The following is a 24,524-nucleotide window of genomic DNA, read 5'->3' on the forward strand; positions in this document are numbered from 1 at the left end:
TGTGTGTGTGTGTGTGTGTGTGTGTGTGTGTTTTCCATAAATAATTACTTCCCTGTCAATACCCAGCCATTCTACAGCTACAAACTCCACCCCCTCATATGCATGCACACCTTTTTTCTTTTTCCAATGCTATAGCTCTCTACTGTTGAGCTACATCTCCAGCTTCACAATCTTTATAATCAAAAAATAAGTTTTTTCCATTGTCCCTTTCGAATCAAATACTTCCTGGTAGGAATCTTTATGCCTAGATTGTCCACCAGAGGGAGGCCGGTACTCTAGGAATTTCCACTAGTGCCAGGCTCTTTGCCTAGCTATGTCTCCCCTCCTTACATATCTTTGGCTCCTGGTCTCACCACATTCGAGCCAATCTAGAAAGTTCATCTCAGATACCTGGCTTGGAGAATTTTCTTTGAGCCCTGAGGGGTGAGAAGTTGGTTGACTTCTGTCCCTGAGCTCTCTCTTCTCTAACTCAGCAAATCTCAGCCCCGGCTCTGACCATGAGGGCTTTAATCAGATCCACCAGCTTCCCTTTCTGCCTTCCCCACCAGGAAGCCCTCAAACAAAGAGAGGCAGGAGTCTGAAGTAAATATTTCTTTCATTTGTTCTCTAAATGGGAGCTTAGGAAAAGGTTTCTAGATGAACCCTTGAAGACCTGCTTGTGTTTAGTCTTAGGACTTGTTCTTGCATCCTGCCTTCCTTTGTGCCCCATCCTCTGCTCCCTGAATACACTTTACAAATAATCCACCTTTCCAGCATCCTGGGCCAGGATCTGCTTTTGGGAAACAATAGGGCACCCAGTCTGAGACCCAGAGGTTCACTTCCTGGATACCCAAGTCCTTTGCTCCTATGTCGTTGCCCTACTCACATCTCCACTCCCCTCGTCTTCACACCTGTCCCCCCAGTCTGCCAACACTACCTGGGCACACAACTGCACTTGGTCCCCTGTTGTACCCCAGTACAGGGCCTGCCTTTGAGGACATGGTGGTCAGTCCATGCTGCAGACTCAGTGAATGAATAATGGAGAAATTGAATGATGTTTCTTTTCTTTCCTTGGTAATAGGTGTTGAATAGCCTCAAACACACAAGTAAGAACATACACAGAGCTGCATATCTCTCTCTCTCTCTCTCTCTCTCTCTCTCTCTCTCTCTCTCTCTCTCTCTCCTCTCTCTCCCTCCCTCCCTCCCTCCCTCCCTCCCTCCTTCCCTCCCTCCCTCACCCCCTTACCCTTGGGTTGGGAAAGGATGTCAGTTGCTCAGGCTGGCCTTGAGCTCACTCTATAGCCTGGACTGTCATTGAACTTATCATCCTCCTGCCTCAGCCTCCCAAGCAGCTAGGCCTGCAAACCTATGTCACCTGGCTTGATTATTCTTCTTTCTTCTTTTTCTTTTTCTTCTTCTTCTTCTTCTTCTTCTTCTTCTTCTTCTTCTTCTTCTTCTTCTTCTCCTCCTCCTCCTCCTCCTCCTCCTCCTCCTCCTCCTCCTCCTCCTCCTTCTAACAGTTATTTAGCTGAGGAGTTGGGGGACATGGAGGAAGGTGGTTCTCTACTTCAAGCATATGGTTCCTGGAATCAAATTCTGGTCCTAAGGCTTGGTGGCAAGTGCCCTTACCCTCTGAGCCATCTTGCTGGCCCTCGGCTTTCGGAGACAAGCTTTTATTCAGTAGCTCAGGCTGGTTTTGAACTCACTAGATAATCTAGTCTGGCCTCAAACTCACAACAGTCCTGCTACCCTAGCCTTCCAAGAGCTCAATGTCTTTTCCATAGAGCAAAATTAAGGAAAAGTGAGAAAGAAGTCCCATGGGAGAGACTCCAAGAGAGCAGCACCCTGAATGATGATTCTTGGGGTACTTCACATTAGCTGGGCAGGAACCCTGTCCCTGCTCCAAACTTCTGGTTCTTCCAAACTTCTAGCATCTTTCAGGTAGGACTTCAGTTTCAAAACAATGCCCGCCTGGAGCAGGTGGTTATGGGTGTTGAGGCCACAGGAGCCCCTGTCCTTTCCTAATAGTGCTGTACACTGAGGTTGTTACTTACATTTTCTGTAATTCAAAGACTTGGAGCATCTGAAATCCCATCTGGACTATATGAGAAAGCTTTGACTGAATGGTGACCAAGGGCCAGGTAGATCAGTGATGGCCACACAAGAAGCATGAGACCAGACTGTGGCCCGACTCTCACACTCCAGTGGGTAGATAAGGGATGAAGCCTGTCCCCTTCGAATTATCATAGCAGGGGCAAAGAGAGGTTGGGTACTATGTATAATGATTTCTAGTCATGGTTCCCCTACTTTTAATACATAACATTTTAGATGTATTATTATAGTGTGTATGTACGAGCAAGATGCATGGGAGGGCACAGTACAAGTATAGAGGTCAGAGGACAACTCTGTAGAGTCAGTTCTCTCCTTCCATCTTTACATGGGTTCTAGGGCTCAGGCCTAGGTCTCTAGACTTGTGTGGTACCCTCAGAGCCATCCCACCAGCCCTTTGGCTTCTCAGTTCATAGATCCTTAGTATCTTTCTGTAACAGTGAATTGGTTGAGGGCCTAGGCTAAATCCTGTGTTGTGCTGGGTGGTAGTGATGCACCCCTTTAATCCCAGCACTTGGGAGGCAAAGGCAGGCAGATCTCTGTGAGTTAGAGGCCAGACTGGTCTACAGATTGAGTTCCAGGGCAGCCAGAGCTACACAGAGAAACCTTGTCTCAAAAAACAAAACAAATCCCCCCCAAAAAAAACAGTCAACCAACCAAACAAACAACAACAACAACAACAGAAACGTGTGTGTGGTGAACCTTCAAAGCTAGAGAGACCCAATTTCCCCTTGTCATTTACTTTTTATTTATTTATTGCTGGAGATAATTCTCACTTTACTAGAATCTATTCATAAGGTATGGGTGTTTCCCAAGGTTCCACTCAGATCAAGTAAGAAGCCCAAACAACAAAAATTGGTGACCTGCCTGGTCTACAAAATGAGTTCCAGGAACAAAAAGAAATGGGGCCTGATTGTGCAGTGTTAGCATCCGGTAAAAGCATTGCCTCTAATGGTCATTTCTTTTCAGTAGAGAGCATCTGTTGAGTCCACTTCCCCTGAAGGAAACCATCCAACAAATGAGAAGCCTGGGATAGACCTGCATGGAATAGGTAGTCCAGTGTGATGCTGGCATGGCCTTCCGCCCCTCCATGCCTGTCCTTTTTCTCTTTCCTTCCTCCCCACTCCCTACCTCCCCTCCAAGACCACATTGTGAGGTCCCCGTTGGTTCAGAATTCCCCACATCCTTCTGTCCCAGCTTCCTAGTTCACCACCACCAGGGCTCCAGCCCTGTCTTTTACCAGAAATGGCTGCATGACTTTGGGCAAACTTTGACTACCTCAGTTTCTCCCTTTGTGGTGGTATCATGAGGAGACTATAGAGAGTCAATTGCCACTGCCCACAGGAGCACAGCCGCAGGCGTTGTAAAATGCTGAGGTGCTCTTCAGCGTCAACACAGGACCTTTTTACTCCATGGAGGCATCCCTGGGCCTGACCCCTTTTAGCCTTAGCCCTCCATTTGGGGACCAATCTGCAGAAGTCAGGGACAGACACTCCCCAAGACGCCAGGTGACCACTCCTGTTTGACTCCGCCCCCACGGAAAGGTGAGGTGGGGACGGGATTGGAGGTGAGGGTCGGCAGGATTGCTGAGTTTACCACTAGCTCTTCTGGTCAGTCCCACACCTGCCACCCTCCTACGCCTGTGGGCTACCTCTGTGCTGGCTAATAATGCTGCTGCTGCTGCTGCTGCTACTGTTGCTGCTAGGACCTGGACCCAGACTCAATGAGGGTGAGTGACCAGCGAGGGTGGGTGACTGGCTTCCTCCGAGTCAGATTCCATACTTCCTCATTTTTTTCTCACCACCCCCAACTCAACAGACCCTTAAAGCACCCAGAAGCCTTAAAATCCCCAGTCCTTTCTTCAGATGCCTACACACCTACCTTCCCAGACACTCAGGAGCCCTGTCTCTGATTCCTTCCAGCGCCCTCCACTCAGGCATTCCATTCAGGAACTCAGCGGGTGAAGGGTATCAGAATCCTCCCTCCATAATCCCCATAGTTACTGCAGTCCTCTCCAGCAGCCTGGAGCTCCCAGACCCGGGTCCTGAGCCTTCTGAACTGGCAATCACTTGCCTTGTCTTTGGGGTCTGAGGTAAGACTTCCAGGCAGAACCCTGTGGGTGGGAGGATCAGGGATAGGAATTAGACTCCTGTGGATGGGTGAGGAAACCCCCTTAGAGAGGCTTCTCTTGGTGACTCCCTAGTCCTGGGGTACCTGGCCTTACCTGAGTACTGAGGTGAGGTGTGAAGCTTCTACTCCAGGACAAAAATCTTCCAGATCCACATCACAGGTCCACCAGCTGGGTAGCACAGCTCAGGGATGCCTAGGACGACTCACACTGGGTGTATACCAGCATTGAGTCCTTGGGCCTGTACAATGCCCCGTGGGTCCTGGCACTACCAGTGGAGGCTGCCCACATAGACAGAGCAAACAGACCCCAGCCTGACCTACCCCACCTATGTTAGCACAAAGGGAGTGTTTTGTTTGGTTCCAAACCCAGTGCTGCTGTCTGTACCTCACCTGGGCCCTTCATAGGCTGTTCCAGCCTCTGTGACAGCAGAGTGGTTAGGGGTGGAGTGGAGGGGAGCTAGGCAGATGGTTTCAGGGGACAGTGTTGGGAGTGGTTAGGCTAGGAGTGTCTGACCTGGGCTTGGTGGCTCCTGAGGTCAGCAGACCTTTCCTAGAAGCCTTTCTGTGTGTCAGGATATCCAGCTATGAGAGTTAGAGATCTGTTCTGGAAGAGCATCTAAGCAAGAAGAGCACTCCCATAAACAGGCACAGCATGGGCCACCTGTAGAGTAAGGCTTCCGAGAGCTGGCTGAAGAGAAGGCAGGGCAGTAGTGTGATGGGCCTGACTGGAGGGATGGCTGGGTTCTGGAGAGGTAGGAAGGCTTGGGGGGTCAAGCTTTGGATCTCCACTGGGATGTGGAGTACAGTGGAACTGGGAGCTTTACCCTGAATCCATGGGAACTATGGAAGGCTCAAGGCAAGTGTGGGGACTGTTGGAAGCGGGCAGGCTTATAATCCAGAAAGGAAAGTGTAGCCTAGACTGGCCTCAGACTTCTATCTAGCCAAGGACCTTCACTTCTGATCTTCCTGCCTCCACCTTGAAGTGCTGGGGATTACGGGTACAGGCTACCATGTCTTCTTTATACAATGCTAGGGATAGAACCCAGTGTATGCCAGGCAAGCACTCTACCACCTGAGTTAGAGCCCTAGTTTCTCTAAATTCAGTTTTCTTCTTATCTGAGACACCTTGAGAACCCCCTCCCAGCCTCTAGTGTGGTACTTGAGAGAAAACAGGATTGGATTTAACTTTAGTGTGGAGCCCTTAAATAAGTCATTATGATGGAAACATGCTCTAAGTGACAGATGAGAGTCATGGCAGCCCAGGGCCAGGCTGCACCTCCACTGTCTTCCATCCTGAAGTGGGGTAGGGGAGGGTGGACACAGACACTCAGCAAACAGACTTGGCAGTTGGTCCTGCCCTCTCGCCCCGTGTCCCTCAGGCCTGCCCTCCTGCCGTCCCTTCCTTGCTGCACCGGTGTGTGAGCTGGAGCCTGCTCCACTGCTGTGAGCTGGGGGTATGGAGGCCACTTCCCCCAGCTGGTCCCTTTTTTACCTTTCAAATGCAGGATTTACTGTCGCACCCATTGAGTACTACTAGGGGTGTACCAGGACCCAGGTGGCTGGACTCAGGCTAAGGAAGGAAGCTGACCTTGAGGTGAAAATAAAAGTTGATATATAGGGTCCTAAGCCAGAGTCTTAGAGGAGAGTAGAGAGGCTCAGAGACTCAGAACCCCCAGAGAGCCTCCTTTGTGCAAGGATGTTCTTCAGCTTATCTCTTATGACAAGCAAGCACCTAGCAAATCAGCATGATACATATTGAATGCACAGTGTATAGTCTGACTGCATCCGAAGGGGCAGAGCAGTGAGAACCAGGGCATTCTAGGGAAAGAGATCAGCCTGTGCAAAAGTCCAGTGCTGGGGTCTCTCCTATACTGTGCTCTACAACTCATTTTTCTGCTCACATTGCCTTGAAGATCTGGATTGTAATGGAGTTTGTAATGTGCAGAGTACCATGAATGCCTTGTCCAACTTTATTCTGAGAGCTGATGCCACTTTATCCTGCACTATGCAAATGAGGAAATCAAAGCACAGAGAAGCTATCATTTGATCAAGGGCACACACCTAGAAAATGGCATGAAACCCAGACAAGTTGAAACATCTAGATCCTTGTCAGACTAGTGCCTTTGCTAGGGATAGGGAAGCTCTGACCTTGAACCTATGACCTTTGTTTATCCCTCAGCAACAAGGAGGTCACATGTGTACAAGCGTGGGCTCCTGGAACTGGCAGGAACCTTGGATTGTGTTGGTCCTCGATCACCAGTGGCCTACATGAACTATGGCTGTTATTGTGGCCTGGGTGGCCATGGAGACCCACGTGATGCCATCGACTGGTGAGTGTATACTGGGACCCAGAGTACAAGATCCCCCAACTCCCAGGACAGCCAAGGCCTATGAGGAGAAACCCAAACTGAAGTCAGGTTTGAACTAGGAAGATCCCAGAACCTAGCATTACCCTGTATATAGAGGGGTTCCTGGGTTCTGAGGTCAGTGAGAGGCATCTTGGTAACAGCTAACATTTACCCTGATGACATCACCTAGTAATGACATAAAGCTATCTAGACTATTTATTGCACAGCCTCGGATCTCAGGATCCTTAACAGTCCCATTTCACAGATAAGGAAACCAAGCTACAGAACCATCAAATTGCTCATCTGGGCAAGCACAGAGCATAAAGAATACCCTGTGAAAAGCCTGCCCGTGAAAGCTGAGAGCCAAGAACTTTCTGTGACATCCATCATGGCTCTGCTCAGGAAGAAGCATGATGCTCATTCCCACTTGATAATAAAGTCCCTGGGGCTCCCAGAGACCCAGACATTAGCCATTGCCACAAAGCTAATTCAGTGATCAGTGTAGAATGTGGCTGCCTCCTCCCTAGCTGGAGACAGAAGCATGTTGGCTTGCCCTGGACCTTGGGTGCATCTGATGACAGCTGTGCATTCCTACACTCTGGCCGTCTGGTTCCCACACCATCTTCAGAAGTGTCTCTGCAATTCCTACCGCCAAGAAGCCTCCCCTGAAGCGTGGCTGGGGCTGCCACCTCCTCTGGACTCCTAGAGCCCCTCTGCCTATCCCACATCACTAGCTGATCCGCCTCCCTCCACAGACTGGAGGCTTTCTAAGGGCAAGGTTGGAGCTGACTGCTTGAAGCCTCAGCTGAGTGTTGCAAGGTGTGAGGGCAGGTGTGGGTGTCTCTCAGGGAACTGTCGAACAATAAATGTTTACTGAAGTTCTACTATATGGCAGGCTAGCTGGCCCTGGAGGACACTGTGAGGAAAGGAGAGGATTCCACAGAGTTCCAAACGGTATGAGGTTTATAGTGAGAATTCATGATCAACCTTCCTGGTAGGAGGGAGGTTTTATGACAGGGTGTGACAAGAGATAATCCTAGCCTGAGGAGAGAGAAGGAGGCATGATCACTCCTGGGTGGAATCTGGTGCCTGGGGCCATTGAGTTGTCCAGGCAGAAGGCACAAGTTGGACCGATGAAGGAAGGGAAGCTCAGAGTTACAAGGAGGCAGGCAGGGGCAGGCCAGGTAAGGTCAGGGAGTAAGGCTGGTCAGCCAGTCCAGGACCCCATGTCCATCAGAGGCCACTAGGTCAGCCCTGGTCAGATGGGGGGACCAAGAGAGTTCCCTCTCTGATGCAGCTACTGCTCTGCCCACGCTGCACCCCAGGTGCTGTCACCATCATGACTGCTGCTACTCTCGAGCTCAGGAGGCTGGCTGCAGCCCCAAGATAGACCGCTACGCATGGAAATGCATCGACCACCGCATCCAGTGTGGTGAGTGCCCCACACCATGCACTCTGACTTCCCCAAGTGTCCCCTGGGCATCCTGCAAGATCCAAATGGCTTCTGTGCCCTCGTAGTAAGGTACCACAGCTTCCAGCTCTCCATCGACCACATGATAGTGTTACCTAAGAAGTGACCTTTCACACCAAGCCCTTGGAACACACATCCATATTTCTCCAGTGTCTGGACAAAAAGAACAAGAGAAACGACACTAGGTGTAAACAACTGAAAAGTCCATCAGGAGGGAACTGGGTAAACATGCTCATGTGTCCAAACTGCAGACTATGCTCCAACATGAAGAAAGGATGAACATAGAACCATACATTTGAGAGCCTGTCTGCAACAACAATAACAACAAAAAACAAACAAGCGAATAGAAACTTCAATTAAAAGTGTGAACTATAGAGCTGGTGAGACGATGTAATTGTCCTTCTCTTCCCTGTGCTGAGGACAGAACCCAGGGCTTCCTTGGCTGGTGCTCTACTACTAACCTAAATCCCCAGGCCCCGAGGAGGCTCTTTCCTTCTCCTGCTTCAGCCTGCCAACTCTTAGGATTACAGGTGTGCTCCAGCTAGGGAGAAGGGAGATATTTACCTTAAGGCACTGGGTAATTGGGAATGTAGCTCAGGGTGGGGCACTTTCCAGCTGTGGGAACCCGGGGCACTAGCACTAGGGCTCCGTGGTGCCCTTCCATTTACAGTTTTCTTTCAAATCACAAACAGACTGTGGGTAGTGATAGAGTTGGAGCAGTGGGGCTCAAAGCAGGCACTGGGCTTCTCCCTGTCCTTTCTCTTTTTCTATTTTTGACAGTACTAGGGATTAGACCTGGGCCTCAAACATGCTAAACAAGTGCTCCCACTGAGCCACATGGTCCTAACTCTCTCCTTTTTCTTTTCAATTTTTTTCTTTTTTTTTTTTTTGAGACAGGGTTTCTCTGTGTAGCCTTGGCTGCCCAATTACTTTTTTCTTTTAAATGAGAATAAACACAACACAAATTTCACTGCTTTAAATAATAATAATTATTATGATTATTTAATTATGAGCGTGTCTGTGTGCACCTGAGAAGCGCTTGCTCTGGCTTCCCTGCTTGGTCTAGGAAGCAAACTTAAGTCCTTAGGAAGAACAGGAGGTACTCTGAACCACTGAGCCATCTGTCCAGCCCCGAAGTTCATTGCTTCAGCTGGGGTGGGGATGCAGTAGCTCATTGGTAGATCACTTACCTAGAATGTTAAGGCCCTGGGTTCCATGGTCAAACTGGAAAAAATTCTCATTTGAAAAGAAATTTTATTTTTAATTTTTGAGCTTCTAATTTCATCATGCCTTCCTTCCCTTTCCTCCCTCCAAACCCTCTCATGTACCCCATGCCTTGCTCTCCTCCACCTTTTTTTTTTTTTTTTTTTTTTTTTTTTTTTTGGTTTTTTGAGACAGGGTTTCTCTGTGTAGCTTTGTGCCTTTTCCTGGAACTCACTTGGTAGCCCAGGCTGGCCTCGAACTCACAGAGATCCGCCTGGCTCTGCCTCCCGAGTGCTGGGATTAAAGGCGTGCGCCACCACCGCCCGGCTCTCTTCCACCATTTTAAAGTGAAGAGCAAGATGGCAAGATGGCCTACCATGCAAAGGCACTTGCTGCCAAGCCTACAGACCTGAGTTTGATCCCCAGGACACACATGGTGGAAGGAGAGAACTGACTCTAGCAAGTTGTCCTCTGACCTCCTCTGTGCACACACAAACAGGAGTTCAAAATAAACATAGCAAGGATCTAATTTTTGTTCAGTCTTGCCAATACTTGTGGTTTCTAGTTCGCTTTTCTTTCTCTTTTCTTTCTTCTTATTCTTTGTTCATTTTTGGTTGGTTGGTTGGTTGGTTTGTTTTTTTGTTTGTTTGTTTTGTTTTGTTCTTTGTTTCTCCAAACAGCTAGGGTTTCTCTGTGTAGCCCTGGCTGTCCCGGAACTCACTCTGCAGACCAGGCTGACCACGAACTCACAGAGATCCTCCTGCCTCTGCCTCCAGAGTGCCGGAATTAAAGCTGTGCGCCACCACTGCCCTGCTTCATTTGCTTTTTTCTAATAAATCATCAACACTATGTTTTCATGTGCTTCTTGGTTGTTTTTGTATCATTTGGAGACATGCTTATTTGAGGACTTTACACAGGTCTCAGACAGTTTGTATGTCCACCCACCTCAAGCTGACCCATAGGAGGATTTCTGGTGGCTAGAAAAAAGCCAGCATTCCTCAGGAACTGGTGGAACACGTTTTCTGTCCACCAAAAGTAGTCACTTCCCTTGCCTCTGACAGAAGGTACATATGGCTCTCCATTGACATACACTCACAGCAGCCATCAGCATATCAAAGCCCATGCTAGCTTCCAGGCTCCTACAGTCCCTATTCACATGTACCCATTAAATATTTCAGAGCCCCACCTAGGATCCTGATCCTTCACGACTTCTCCTACCCTAAACTCCCAGGCAGGCTCCAGCGTTCAGGTTTCCCTCCCAGCAGCTACTCATCCTCCTTACATCCCACCATTCTCCTTTTCTCTCTATTCTCTGCTCTTCTCTCTTTTGCTGTCTCCATTTTCTCTCCCACTCTCTCACCTTCCTGGCAGATATCCCTGGCCATGTCCAGTTTTTTTTTTACTTGTTTTGTTTTGTTTGTCTTTGCTCTGGACTCTTACTCCAGATACCTCTGAATATTTTCTTTCTCTTATCCACAACAAAAACCTTCCCCCTAAAGGAGCGACCATTTCAGCAATTTCTTTACTGAGCCCTCTTCATACAACTTTCAGTAGAATTGTCTTTTTGTTGTTGTGCATCTTTCTTGTGGCTGTGGCTTCTATTCTGTGGGCTGTCCTCCTTTTCATGACGACATCCTTGATACAAATGTTTTTCATTTTGCTGACATCCTAGTCAGCTATTTTGTTTATTGTTGCCCATGTATTTGATGCTTTAAGAATCCATGGAGAAACACAGTATAGCAAAGGTTTACCTGTCTGTTTTCTTCTAATAGTTTGAGATTGATGGCAATGATCCATTTTGAGTTTTCTTTGTGTGTGTGTGTGTGTGTGTGTGTGTGTGTGTGTGTGTGTGTTTTGTTTTGTTTTTGTTTTTTGTTTTCGAGACAGGGTTTTTCTGTGTAGCTTTGTGCCTTTCCTGGAACTCACTTTGTAGACCAGGCTGGCCTCGAACTCACAGAGATCTGCCTGGCTCTGCCTCCCGAGTGCTGGGATTGAAGGTGTGCGCCACCACCACCCACCAGCTTGAGTTAACTTTCATACAAACAGTAGGATAGGTCTAACTTCATTCTTTGGCATATTGTGATACAATTGTCTCAGCACTGTCCCCTAAAGAGGCATTCTTTCCTCTCTTGGATAACATCAGCACCTTTGTTTTGATCACTCGACCCTGGATGGGTGATGTCTGTGTCTGTCACATCGAGTTGTTGACAACCTATTTGAGCAGCAGTTTCCTTACCTGGAAAGCTGAGTGTTGCAGAGGTGAAAGAGTTCAGGATGTGTGTGTGTGCTGTTTTCCCTCTTCATGTCCCTCCTTCTGAGTCTCCACTAGAACCCCAGCTTCTAGAGACTGTTCCAGAGGCAGAAAGGAACATGAGCATCATGGGAGGGTGGCTTCAATATTCACTGCTCTTGGCCCTGTCTCCCTAGAAGGAAGGCAGAGCTGGTAGTGTAAAGTTGGGGTGGGCCAGAGGGCTCAGTGGGTAAAGGTGCTTACTGCCAAGCGTGATCCATGGCTTCCACACAGTAGCAGTATGAAAAACCAGAGTGTGCTATGGTGTATCCACCATCCCCATCCCCACCAAAGAAAATGATCCCAACGGGCAGTGGTGGTGCACGCCTTTAATCCCAGCACTCTGGAGGCAGAGGCAGGCAGATCTCTGTGAGTTCGAGGCCAGCCTTGGCTACAGAGTGAGTTCTAGGAAAGGCACAAAGCTACACAGAGAAACCCTGTCTGGAAAAAAACAAAAAACAAAAAACAAAAAACAAAAAAAAAAAAAGAAAGAAAACGATCCCTTTGAAACCAAAATAAATAAATATATTATGTATGAGTGCTCTACTTGCATGTATGCCTACACAACAGAAGAGGGCATCAGATCCCATTATAGGTGGTTGTGAACCACCATGTGGTTGCTGGGAATTGAACTCAGGACCTCTGGAAGAGCAACCCGTGCTCTTAACCACTAAGCCATCTCTCTGGGCCTAAAATAACTGTTTTAAACTTTCAACTTTACTGTTGAATCACTGTGGAAATGTTACATCCCTTTTCACATGCTTTGTACGCGCAAGACAAGCACTGTACTCCAACTGAGCTATATCCTGTTCATTTTGTGTTGGAGAAACAGACTTAGGGTAAGAAGTGACTCGTCCCTGAACTACTAGCACGGGCAAAGATGTGAAGTGAGACTTTGTGGGGAAACAGACCTCACAGCTTTCCTAGCCTCCCTCCACACTGGGGATGGTGTCCGCAGAGCGTCTGCTGCTGTGTTTGCTGCTGGAGTCTGCTTGTTTTCAGAGCTCCTCCCCTGAGCCACACAGAAAGGCCCAAGGTGTCTGTTATGCATTTGCAACAAAAATATTCTGTTATTCTGTTTAGGGATATTCTGAACATAGCTGTTTATTTAATTACAAGTTTGGCCTGTTTTCCATTTATGGGTCTGACAAACATATTTAAAAAAAATTTCAGCCTATAATAATATTTACTAGTAGGATTTATTTTTTTATTTTTATTTTTTTATTTTATTTTTTTGGTTTTCAGACAGGGTTCCTCTGTGCAGTCTCTTGGCTGCCCTGGAACTCACTCAGTAAACCAGGCTGACCTTGAACTCACAGAGATCCCCTGCCTCTGCCTCCGAAGTGCTGAGATTAAAGGTGTGCACCACCACTGCCTGGTTCAGGCGTTATGTCTAACCCATGGGAGCTAGTTTCCCTTTTCTTTATATATTATTTACTTTTGAGATAATCATTTCCTACCTTAGTGCAGGTTGACTGGCCTTGAACTTTCCAAACTTCTGTCTCAGTCTCTAGATTGCTGGGAATACAAGTGTGCACCAGTGGCCTGACTCTTGAACTTCATTCTTTAACAATGAGGACCCTCTGGTGGAGCTCAGGCCACAGAGCAATGAACTTGTCTTACTTCAGAAAGCCTTTCTTGCCCAAGGAGAAGACTTTTCCTAGGCTGGAATCCTGGGTGACTCCTTCCCAGGTCTGTGATCTTGGCTAAGTAATCCCTTTGAGCCTCAGTTTTCTAGTCAATAAAATGGGAATGATAAAACATAGTTGTGGGCTGGCAAGATGTCTTAGTGGTTGAATGTGCTATCCTCCAAGCCTGACAACCTGAGTTAATCACCAGGTCCCACATGGTAAGAGGAAAGAACTGATTCCTTTAAGTTGTCCCCTGACCTCCATAATCTCTCTGTCACACACATGCACAAACACAAAAAATAAATAAAAATATAATAAAACAATTTTTAAAGTGATAAACTTTGAAAAATAACAGTTGTTGGGTTTGTATCAGAACTGGAAATAATATAGGGATCTAGTTTATTCTCTCAACATTGTCCCTCCCTCCCTCCTTTCCTCTCTTTCCTGTGTGGATGAATGCACAAGCCATAGCGTGTGTTGTTGGAGGACAGCCTGAAGGAATCTGTTCTCCTCTTCCACCATGTGGATCCTGGGATCAAGCTCAGGTTGCCAGGCTTGGTGGCAAGTACCTCTCCCCATAGAGCCTTCTTGCTGGCCCCCAAATGCTTAAAAAATTATTTTATTTTTATATGTATAGGTGTTTTGCCTGCATGTATTGCTGTGCCCAGTGCCCAGAGAGGTCAGAAGAGGGATTCAGATACTGAAACAAAGTTAGAGACTGTTGTGAGCCAGTGGGTGTGGGGAATCGAACCCAGGTCCTCTGTAAGAACAAGTGCTCTTAACCTCTGAGCCATCTCTCCAGCCCCTATATGAAAAACATAGTAGGAGAAGGACATAGTAAACCTCAGAGCACGAAGCAGAGTGACAGGAATAGGTGACTCCATTTGTATGAAATAGTAAATCTCTGCAGACCAAAGAAATGAGTAATTACTCAGAGGATCAGAGACGGGGAAATGAGGAGTGACTGTTTAAGGTATACAAAGTTTCTTTTCGGGTGATGGAAATGTAGAATTAAATAAATGCTAACAATGTGAATGTACTCAATTTAACTTATTTGCTTAATCAATTACTTAATACCTAGTTAGTGAGCTGTCTTTTTATCATATGCATTGGTGTTTTGCCTGCATTTATGTCTATATGAGGGTGTCTGATCCCCTGGAACTGGAGTTACAGACAGTTGTGAGCTGCCATGTGGGTGCTGGGAGTTGAACCCAGGTCCAATGGAAGAACAGCCAGTGCTCTTAACCACAGAGCCATCTCTCCAGCCCCAAGCTAACTGTCTTAAAGTTATTACTGTTGCTATGATGAAATATTATGACAAAAGCAACTTGGGGAGGAAAGGGTTTATTTAGCTTACATTTCCACATCACTTCATCACTGAAGGAAGCCAGACAGGCACTAAAACAGGGCAAGAACCTGGAGGCAAGAAGCTGATGCAGAGGCCATGGAGGGGCGCTGCTTACTGGCTTGGTCAGCCTGCTTTCTTATAGAACCCAGGACCTCCAGCCCAGGAATGGCACCACCTACAATGGGCTGAGTGCTCCCCCATCAATCACTAATGAAGAAAATGCCATTCAGGCTTGCCTACAGCCCAGTCTTATGGAGGCATCTTCTCAGTTGAGCTCCCTCTTCTCCAGTGACTCCAGCTTGCATCGCATTGACATAAAACTAGCCATTAATAATTAATTCTTTTGCAGTGCTGGGTTGAGCCTAGTGCCTCATGCATGCTAGGTGAGTACTGCTGAGCTACACCTCAGCCCCCAAACTAACAAGCTACTCTGCCCTCCTTTTTTTAAGTCAGTCTTGCTATGTGGCCATGGCTGGCCTGGAACTGTAGACCATGATGCTCTCAAACTCTCAGCAGTTAAGAGCGTTCATTATGTGGTTGGTACCATGACTTTCACTCAAGACAAGGCCTGCCTCTACCTCCCAAGTGCTGGAATTAAAGACGTGAGCCACCACACTGTATAAAACACAAACTTCTGTAGGTTTTTGTTTGTTTGTTTGTTTTTTGTTTTTCCGAGACAGGGTTTCTCTGCGTAGCTTTGGTGCCTGTCCTGGATCTCGCTCTGTAGACCAGGCTGGCCTCAAACTCACAGAGATCCACCTGGCTCTGCCTCCCGAATGATGGGATTAAAGGCATGTGCCACTACCATCTGGCTTCTGTAGTTTCTTGTCCAGCCCTCGGGGTACATGGTGTCCTGGTTTGAGCTCCAACAAGCTTGGCAGCTCCTTCCCAGGACCTTGTTGTTTACAGGCTGCTTGGCCTCTCTTCCCTGATCCCCTCTTGTCTACAGCTCTCCTCTGTGGATAGTCCACGGTCCTGGCATCTCCAACAACCTTAGTCTCTACTGCACCTTCCTAGCAGCTTCACAAACTACCCTTCAGGGCTGCTTACAGAAATGATGACCCTGCCCCACCTTCCACATGCTGGAATTACAGGTGTGCTCCACCATGCCTTGTTATGTGTATAGCTAAATGCACATGAAGTGAGGCATGGTGGTACACGCCTGTAATCCCAGTACTGGGGAGGCTGAGGCAGAATGACTGCTTTGCATTTGAGGTCAGCCTCAGCTACATAGTGAGTGTGAAGTCAGTCAGTGTAAACGGACATTTCCTGTCCCAACCTCCCAGTCCCAAATATACACACAGAGGCTTATATGAATTATAAATGCTTGGCCTATGGCTCAGGCTTATTACTCACTAGCTCTTACATTTTAAGTTAACCCATATTCCTTATTTACACTCTGCCACATGGTGGTACCTTTATTAGCGTGGCATGTTCATCTCCTGCTCCCTCTCCATCTGCTGGCAACTCCTGACTCCTCCCTTCTCCCCATCATCCTTAGTTTGGTCATACTGCCTTATACTTTCTGCCTGGCTACTGGCCAGTCAGCTTTTTATTAAACCAATTTGAGTGACAAATCCTTACAGTGTACAAAGAGATTACTCCACATCAGGTCAGGGCTACATAGTTCCTTCTTTCACCCTCTTTCTCTTTTTGTGGTCCTGGGAATCAAACCCAGGGTCTCTTGCATGCTAAGCAAATGTTCAACCACTGAGCTACAGTCCTAGTCCTAAGAAGGACTTGGAGAAAGGAGACAGAAAGCATAGTTGGGAGCCAATAAATCTTGAGTATACACCCAGTGCCAAGCCTTATTTTATTACTTTTATGTATATGTGTGTTTGCCTGTGTGAATGTATGCCACATGGGTTCATGTGCCCGAGGTGGCCAGATCCCCTGCAGTTGGAGTTACAGAAAGTTGTAAGCCACCTGATATGGGTGCTGGGAACTTACTTGGGTCCTTCAGAAGAGCAGCAAGTGCTCTAAATTGCTGAGCCATCTCTCCAGTCCTAACTTTTATTTATTAATTTTGGTTTTCATATAGGGTTTCTCTGTATAGCTCTGGCTGTCCTGGAACTTTCTCTGTAGACCAGGCTGGCCTCAAACTCAGAGATCTGCCTGCCTCTGCCTCCCTTGTACTGGGATTAAAGGTGTGCGCCACCACTGCCCACCTAATTTTTAATTTTTGAGTCAGGGTCTCATGCCGCCCAAGCTGGCTTCAAATTTACTAGGTAGTCAAGGATCACCCTGACCTTCAGATCCTTCTGCCTCCACCTCCTAAGTGCTGGGACTATATGACTGCCACCATGCCAGTTCTGGTGCTGGAGATAGAGCCTAGGTGTTGCATGCTAAGCAGCCATGCTGCCAGCTCAGGGTATTGCCAGCTCTGGGATGGCACTGTGTAACAGCCTTACAAATTGGAGAATGATTTTATTCTATTTACTTACTTTCTACTTCTTTTGGTGGTGGCAGGAACAGAACCCAGGGCTTTAGTCAAGCTAGGCAAGTACTCTACCAATGAGCTATACCCTCAGCAGTTCTGTTTGACATAAAAGTTAGACAAGGTCACAGAGCTAAGAGCAGGAACTCCAAATCTAGGCCTGATAGTTGCCAGGCATCCAGTCTTATCTGAATGGATTCCTAAGTGTAACAGGGTAATATTGACACAGAAGAGAAGCCAGAAGCTTGTTCCTTTGACAAGCCAAGTTCCTTTCTTGTGGAAGCTAGCTGTCACTGCTGCCTCCTGGAGTGGTCTTGTCAACGGGGGGCTACTAGAAAGCTGTCAGGTGTCACATAAGTGCAAATTATAACCTGTTCTGCTTCTGGCTTTACTGACTTACCTGGTATTTATTCTCAGTGTCTGTAAGTCTCTGCTCTAACCTGTTTCCCTACTTCTTCCAGGACCTGCAGAGAACAAATGCCAAGAACTCCTGTGCAAGTGTGACGAGGAGCTTGCATACTGCCTTGCAGGAACAGAGTACCACCTGAAATACCTCTTCTACCCCTCGGTTTTATGTGAAAAGGACTCACCCAAGTGCCACTGATGGGCTGATCTTGAAATGTTCGTTTGCCCACGGAAATGAAGTTTGCTTCCTGTAATGAACAACTTCATTCAATTTCTGCAGGAGGTAGTGGGAGCCAGGTGATAAAGCCTTGTGTTTGCTTTCTCCCTCCATTCAGGAACTTGGGACTGTTAGCCTGTGGAGTGGCTAGTTTGATGAAAGCTGAGTCCTGGGTCTAATACAGCCACCAGTGTGCTGTCTTCTAACCTGCTGTTGATGGCTGGGGGTCAACTGGGGATGAACTCCTGCTTGTAGGCTTGGCTGTCGTAATAAGATTGCCACATGATATACCTAAGAAATGTTACTATAATAAAAACATTCCCTACCTTTCTCAGTCTTGGGTAAAATTTACTTCCTGAAAGCTGGGTGTGGTAGCACATGCCTGCAGTATTCTGCTGGGAGGTTGAGGTTGAAAGGTCACCTGAGCCCAGGAGTTTGACACTAGCTTGGGTAGGACAGAAGACTCTGTTTCTAAAAGAAAAAGAAAATTATTTCCTGGGCTAGTGGTACAACTGTGTGTTAAAGCATTTGTGTAGCATGCTTGAGGTTCTGAGTTTGATTTCCAACATCTCAAGAAAAAAAATCAAAAGAAAAGAAAATGTAGAGCAATATATAAAGCACTAAAAAGTGAAATCACAGGCCAGAATGGCTCAGTGGCAGTGGTTAACAGTACTTTCTGATCTTCTGGAGGACCTGAGTTTGGTTCCCAGCATGCATATTGTCTAGCTCAACTGTTTTAACTCTGGCTCCAGAGAATCTTGACACATCTGGCCTCTGTAGGTATCTACCCTCACATGCACATGCGCGCACGTGTCCCCGCCCCAACCACCAATTAAAATCTTTTCAAAGACAAAGCATTCCCAAGTTTTGGAATACAAGAAGGAAGCTTTTGCTCTCTCTGCCTGCTTACCCTCACTCTAGATCACAAGTCCATTTCTTCACTGGCTTTAGAGCCTACTTCTTTGGAATTCCAATGTATACTGAAGATCAGCTGAGACATCCAGCCTTGTAGACTGAGCAATTACTGGATTCTTCTTTTTTTTTTTTTTGGTTTTTCGAGACAAGGTTTCTCTGTGTAGCTTTGCGCCTTTCCTGGAACTCACTTGGTAGCCCAGGCTGGCCTCGAACTCACAGAGATCCGCCTGCCTCTGCCTCCCGAGTGCTGGGATTAAAGGCGTGCGCCACCACCACCCGGCAATTACTGGATTCTTAGATCTTCCATACACAGGCAGTCATTGTCAGATTATCCGGACCACAGCCTGTAATAAATCCCCTTTCTATAAACAGAGTTCTGTTACTCTAGAGAACTCTGACTAACACAGATTTTGGTACCAGATGTGGTTCTAGAACAACAGAAGTATAAGGAAGAATCTTTCAAGTATCTGAAACAGACCTTTCAAGTCACCAACACCTACAGCTACCAGAGCCTCTCCAGTTACTGAAGCCTTTCTTGGGAGCTCAGAGAGTACTGAAAGCCCATGCTGTGCACTGTATTACAAACTTAAGGAGATAAATGCATTTTATTTTCCTGATTCACCAGTTGTGAGCAGCAATGGAATTGGTGGTGATTCTGTATATAAAACTTTTGAGCCAGGCAGTGGTGGCGCATGCCTTTAATCCCAGTACTCGGGAGGCAGAGCCAGGTGAGTTCGAGGCCAGCATGGTCTACAGAGTGAGTTCCAGGACAGGCACCAAAGCTACACAGAGAAACCCTGTCTCGAAAAACCAAAAAAATAAAAAATAAAAAAATAAAATGCATGCCGGTTGGTGGTGGCACACACCTTTAATCCCAGCACTCAGGAGTTCGACGCCAGCCTGGGCTACAGAGTGAGATCCAGAAAAGGCACAAAGCTACACAGAGAAACCCTGTCTTGAAAAACAAAAACAAAAAGCATTTGTATTGATATTTGTTTTTTTCCTCAATTTCTTTATCATGTGATATAACATCAATTAAGAGAATATCAATGGTTATCATATTTAAGTTTGATACTCAAAGAATGTTCCTCAAGGGACACTACTCTACATTTAGTATGTGTGCGGTTATGCAAGTGATAGTTTATTATGATAGGCATAATTATGACCGGCTAAATATATAATGCATTTGTTAACTGTATGTGGAATAGTTATATTATGTTTAGGTGTTATGACCTGGCTGTTTTTATTTGTTAATTAATCATGACCTAAGGACATATGATTATGTGTCAAGTTAACAAGGAGTAGATTTGTGATGGTTATTCTTGGTTGTTTCCTGGACCTAACTAAAATCCAAAAATGCTGGACACACCTATGAGAAATTTTTGCTTAATTTGAAGTAGGTAGATCCACTTCTAATCCAGATCTTGGAGCTAGGAAGACACCTCAAAGGTGACATCCTTTGAGGTTCCCCCTTAATTGGGATCCTGAGGTGCGAAGACACACCTTTAATCTGGGCCACGCCTTCTGCTAGAAGCCTGTATAAAGATGAGGAAGAAAGAAGGCCTTTCTTTGCCTGCCTGCCCTTGCCTTGCTAGTAATCTAGTCCTTCAGTAGCATTAGAGCCTATTTCTTTGGGATTCCAGTGTATACTTAAGAGCATCTGAGACACCCAGCTCACCCAGTTGGACTGAACCACCACAGGATTCTTGGACTTTCCATTCACAGCCAGACATTGTTGGATTAGCTGTCATCCAACAATTTGTAAATCATTCTAATAAATCCCCTTTATATATGTGTGTTGTGTGTGTATGTACACTGTGCTTTTCTAGTTTTAGATGTAGTTGAGACTATGCCCTATTATTTTCAGTCTTTTCTGTCATAAATTTTTGTTTTTAAGATTTATTTATTTATTATGTATATAATGTTCTGTCTGCATGTATCCCTACAGGCCAGAAGAGGGCACCAGATCTCATTACAGATGGTTGTGAGCCACCATGTGGTTGCTGGGAATTGAACTCAGGACCTTTGGAAGAGCAAGCAGTGCTCTCAACCTCTGAGCTATCTCTCCAGCCCCTCTGTCATAAATTTAATGCCTCATAAAAAGCAGTATTAGGCTAAGGGTGTGGCTCAGTGGCAGGGCACTTGCCTCACCAGGAATAAAGCCCAGGGTTCCATCTCTAGTACTGCCAACTTTTGGATACCAGAGGCATCTCCTATTTGTTAACTGTTTCTTAGGTTCTGTGTGAAGAAATCTTCCTTTGGGCTAGGGGATGTTACTAAGTTAGCAGAGGGCTTGCCTTTCATGCACAAAGCCTAGAGTTCCATCACTAACACCACATAAAACTGGCTGTGGTTGCATGCACCTGTAATTCTAGAGATCCAAAGATCAGAAGCTTAAAATCATCTTGGGCTATGTAACCAGTTTGAGGCCAGCCTGGGCTATATAAAGCTCTGATTTGGAGATGTCTGAATGTTTCACATGGACACCTCCCTTTTGATGTCACTAAGCCTCCCTGGAAGGGTAGGAAGACTCAAGGATTAGAGCAAGCCTGTGGTCCTGGCTGTGAGCATGCCCACTCTAATGGAAGCTAGAGCACCAGCCCATCTGGTTGCTCCAGGCCACACCTCCTCTTTCCCCAGAGCAGATCTGGGCATTACTCATCTTGGAGATACAGTATTGGTGTACATGGGGTCAGCGTGGAAGGCCATAGGTAGGAATGGGATATCGGGAGGCTGGCTACCTATGGTCTAACCTGGGCACTACCGAACCTAGCACAGCCACTACCAGTACAATAACTTTTATCAGTCACCCTACTTCATCACGGGGAAGAAAAGCAGGAAGGAATCTTCAGGGTTGTCTCCAGGAACGCACAAATGCTACAGGGTGCCTGAACCACAGAGTTGCTGTCTCACGTAGACAAAATCAGGTGGTGCTGGGGCTCCATGAGAAAACTGGGAAAGAACATTTTTCCTTCACTGGAGAGATCGCTAAGCAGCATCTTGGCTCAACACCCCACTCAAAGTGATTGGGTCATAACACATCAAGCAATGCATGATTTTCCTTCTATTTCCTCAGCAATCAGATTTCTCTATAGAGGTTTTATTTGTATAAAAATCTTTAATTTTTATTTCAAGTAATTTCCCAAACTTTCAAATGCAAAGTTTAAGTGAAATCTTAAAGGGTTAATGAGTTACAAAGTCTATCTCTCTCGCTCGCTCTCTACACACACACACACACACTCTCTCTCTCTCTCTCTCTCTCTCTCTCTCTCTCTCTCTCTCTTTGGATTTAAGCTTGTTTCCATAAGGCCAAAGCTGACAAGCTCACACTCTACACCTGCTGTGTCCACACTGGCAAGAAATAAAGGTCACCCTTCAGCTCACTTCATATTTATGATGGCAGCACTTGGTATAATTATAACCGATGCTATACTTCAGAACAGGACAATAAAGAATATATATTATATGATGTGAAAGCAGCTTACAAAATGTTTCCTTGAATAGACTATACTGGATTTATCCTGCAGATTAAAATTTTTCTTAAAATTTTTCAAAACAAACCCCCACGCAGTGCTCTCAGTCACCCGACTAGGCTCAGCCTGATGGGAATCCGACTCAGCTCCCTGCTCACAGAAAGGAGAATTGAATTTCCAATGATCAAAACGAGAAACAAGACAGCTAGCTATCATTCTCTCTCGGCCTGAAGCTTTCTCTGGGTTTACTCTGAAACCTACTCACTACTCAATAAGAAACTGTGATTGAATTCTGGGTTTTCCTCTGTCTTTTGTATATGTAATTATCCATGCCTATGACCAAACTCTATATCCTTGTTTTCCTAAACTTGACCCACAGGACAGGACTGGCCCCAACAAGCCTGGTTTAGGGGCCTGTCAGTCCATGAGGTTAAGGTTAGTAGACCATGATGGCCTTCTTTTTTATTTTTATTTTTATTTGTTTTGAGACAGGGTTTCTCTGTAGCCTTGGCTGTCTTGGAAATCGCTCTGTAGACTAGGCTGGCCTTAAACTCAGAGATCCTCCTGCCTTTGTCTCCCAAGTGCTGGGATTAAAGGCATACACCACCACCTCCAGCCTATGGAGGTCTTCTGACATGTCACTCTGAATTGTGTCCACGACCTTCCATCCAGTTGGCCAGAGTAGCCTGAGCCTCCCAAGTCCATGTAAGAAGAGTGGCTGAGTATTAGTCAAAGAGTCCCACCTGACCTGGGTAGCAGTCAGATGCCAAGGTCCAAGAAACAGAGGAGGAGGGGACCTGGTTGAAGCCTTGACACAGAAGCAGCACCTTGCTTTACCAGGGGTAGAAATGAGTTCCTTGCCTCTCTCAATGTCACAGCTTGGATGTCAGAGAGACTCACAGGCTCTCCTGGACCTTGCTGCTGATCATAACACTTGGGTTTCCAGACGCCGGACCTCCTTGACCACCAGATCAATGTTAATAATTGGGTTGAAGTACAGAGCCCAGTAAAACAAACAGTTGCAGACAAACTGAGGAATGAGTGGCCAGAACATGGCCACGAAGAGCCCCTGCGTAGACACTTTCCAAAAATGGCTCCACATCCTCTGGGGCACTGTCCTGAAAAGAAAAGAAGAGTGGTGGGGCAGGCTTGGACATGTTGGGGCACTGAGGGTGTCTATCCTGTCATCTCATCTGTTCCTACATCTGGAGAAACACCTCTGCCTGACTAGTACTAATTTGTTTGTTTGTTTGTTTGTTTTCGAGACAGGGTTTCTCCGTGTAGCTTTGCGCCTTTCCTGTAACTCACTCTGTAGACCAGGCTGGCCTCGAACTCACAGAGATCCACCTGCCTCTGCTTCCCAAGTGCTGGGATTAAAAGCGTGCATCACCACCACTGCCGCCGCCGCCTGGCTCTTCAGTATTAATTTTATGTGCATTGGTGTTTTGCCTGCATATATGTGTGAGGGTGTCAGATCTTGGAGTTACACATAGTTGTGAGCTGCCATGTGGTTGCTGGGAATTGAACCCAGGTCCTTGGGAAGAACAGTCAGTGCTCTTAACTGCTGAGCCATCTCTCCAGCCCCCTATAGGCCAATCTTAAAGACATTTTCTCAATTGAAGTTTATCTCTAGCCTGTACTAAGTTGACAAAAAACTAGTCAGCACAGGATCTTACTATTGTCTCAACCCTGTTACCTCCTGCCTCAGGGTTCTGAGTAGCTGGGACTATAAGCATGCACTATTGTGCCTGGCTCTTTGTGTTCATTGGTTTTTGTTTGGTTTAGTTTCTAGGTTTTTTTTTTTTGTTTTTTTTTTTGTTTTTTTTTTTGAGACAGGGTTTCTCTGTGTAGCTTTGGAGCCTGTCCTGGATCACGCTCTGTAGACCAAGCTGGCCTCGAACTCACAGAGATCCACCTGCCTCTGCCTCCTGAGTGCTGGGATTACAGGTGTGCGCCACCATCGCCCGGCTAGTTTTTAGGTTTTTATTTTTATGTATTTATCTCTTTATTCTGAGACAGGATCCTGCTTTGTAGCTCTGTCTAGCCTCAAACTCACTATGTAGACCAAGGTCCCAAAGATCTGTCTGACTCTGTTTCCCAAGGGCTGGGATTAAAGGTATGTGCCACCACGCTGGACTTCCCTGGGTTGATTTAGTCACGGTGTTTTATCACGGCAATAGAAACCTAACTTAGACAGACTCTAACAAAACCAGACCACCACACACACAGTACAGTCTGCCTCCTGGACACAGCAACTACCTTTCTTCTTTCCTTCCTTCCTTCCTTCCTTCCTTCCTTCCTTCCTTCCTTTCTTTCATCCACCCATCTATTTATTTATTATGTATACAGTGTTCTGTCTACATGTATGCTAGATCTCATTATGGATGGTTGTGAGCCACCATGTGGTTGCTGGGAATTGAACTCAGGACCTCTGGAAGAACAGCTAGTGCTCTTAAATGCTGAGCCATCTCTCCAGCCCCCACAGTAACTTTCTTATTGCTGCTTAAGGAGTATTTGTCAGACCGGAGCCTGAGGAGTCTAGGCAGAATTTTTTTAAAGACTTATTTT

General features: G+C 46.4%; 2 protein-coding genes across 2 annotated transcripts in view; one reads left to right on the plus strand and one right to left on the minus strand.

Moving 5' to 3' along the window:
* Positions 1-4,048: 4,048 nt before the first annotated feature.
* LOC131915832 (group 10 secretory phospholipase A2) lies at positions 4,049-17,761 on the plus strand. The gene is made up of 4 exons (XM_059269119.1): positions 4,049-4,180; positions 6,398-6,548; positions 7,892-7,998; positions 17,408-17,761. The coding sequence occupies exons 2-4, from the start codon at positions 6,487-6,489 to the stop codon at positions 17,548-17,550; spliced, it is 312 nt and encodes a 103-aa protein (XP_059125102.1). The 5' UTR covers positions 4,049-4,180; positions 6,398-6,486; the 3' UTR covers positions 17,551-17,761.
* A 4,268-nt stretch (positions 17,762-22,029) lies between these two features.
* Bfar (bifunctional apoptosis regulator) overlaps positions 22,030-24,524 on the minus strand; it is a 35,156-nt gene continuing 32,661 nt past the window's right edge. The window contains exon 8 of the mRNA XM_059269959.1: positions 22,030-23,074. Within this exon, the coding sequence (XP_059125942.1) occupies positions 22,882-23,074 (193 nt within the window). The 3' untranslated portion in view covers positions 22,030-22,881. The remainder of the gene's footprint in view (positions 23,075-24,524) is intronic.

The sequence above is a fragment of the Peromyscus eremicus genome, chromosome 8a (assembly GCF_949786415.1).
Source record: "Peromyscus eremicus chromosome 8a, PerEre_H2_v1, whole genome shotgun sequence".
Taxonomy (NCBI): Eukaryota; Metazoa; Chordata; class Mammalia; order Rodentia; family Cricetidae; genus Peromyscus; species Peromyscus eremicus.

Bases quoted from the DNA above. Each gene is read 5' to 3' on its own strand.
- LOC131915832 (XM_059269119.1), top strand. From the start codon at position 6,487: ATGAACTATGGCTGTTATTGTGGCCTGGGTGGCCATGGAGACCCACGT. The intron at 6,549-7,891 runs GTGAGTGTATAC...GCTGCACCCCAG, and splicing joins CCACGTGATGCCATCGACTG to GTGCTGTCACCATCATGACT. The intron at 7,999-17,407 runs GTGAGTGCCCCA...TACTTCTTCCAG, and splicing joins CGACCACCGCATCCAGTGTG to GACCTGCAGAGAACAAATGC.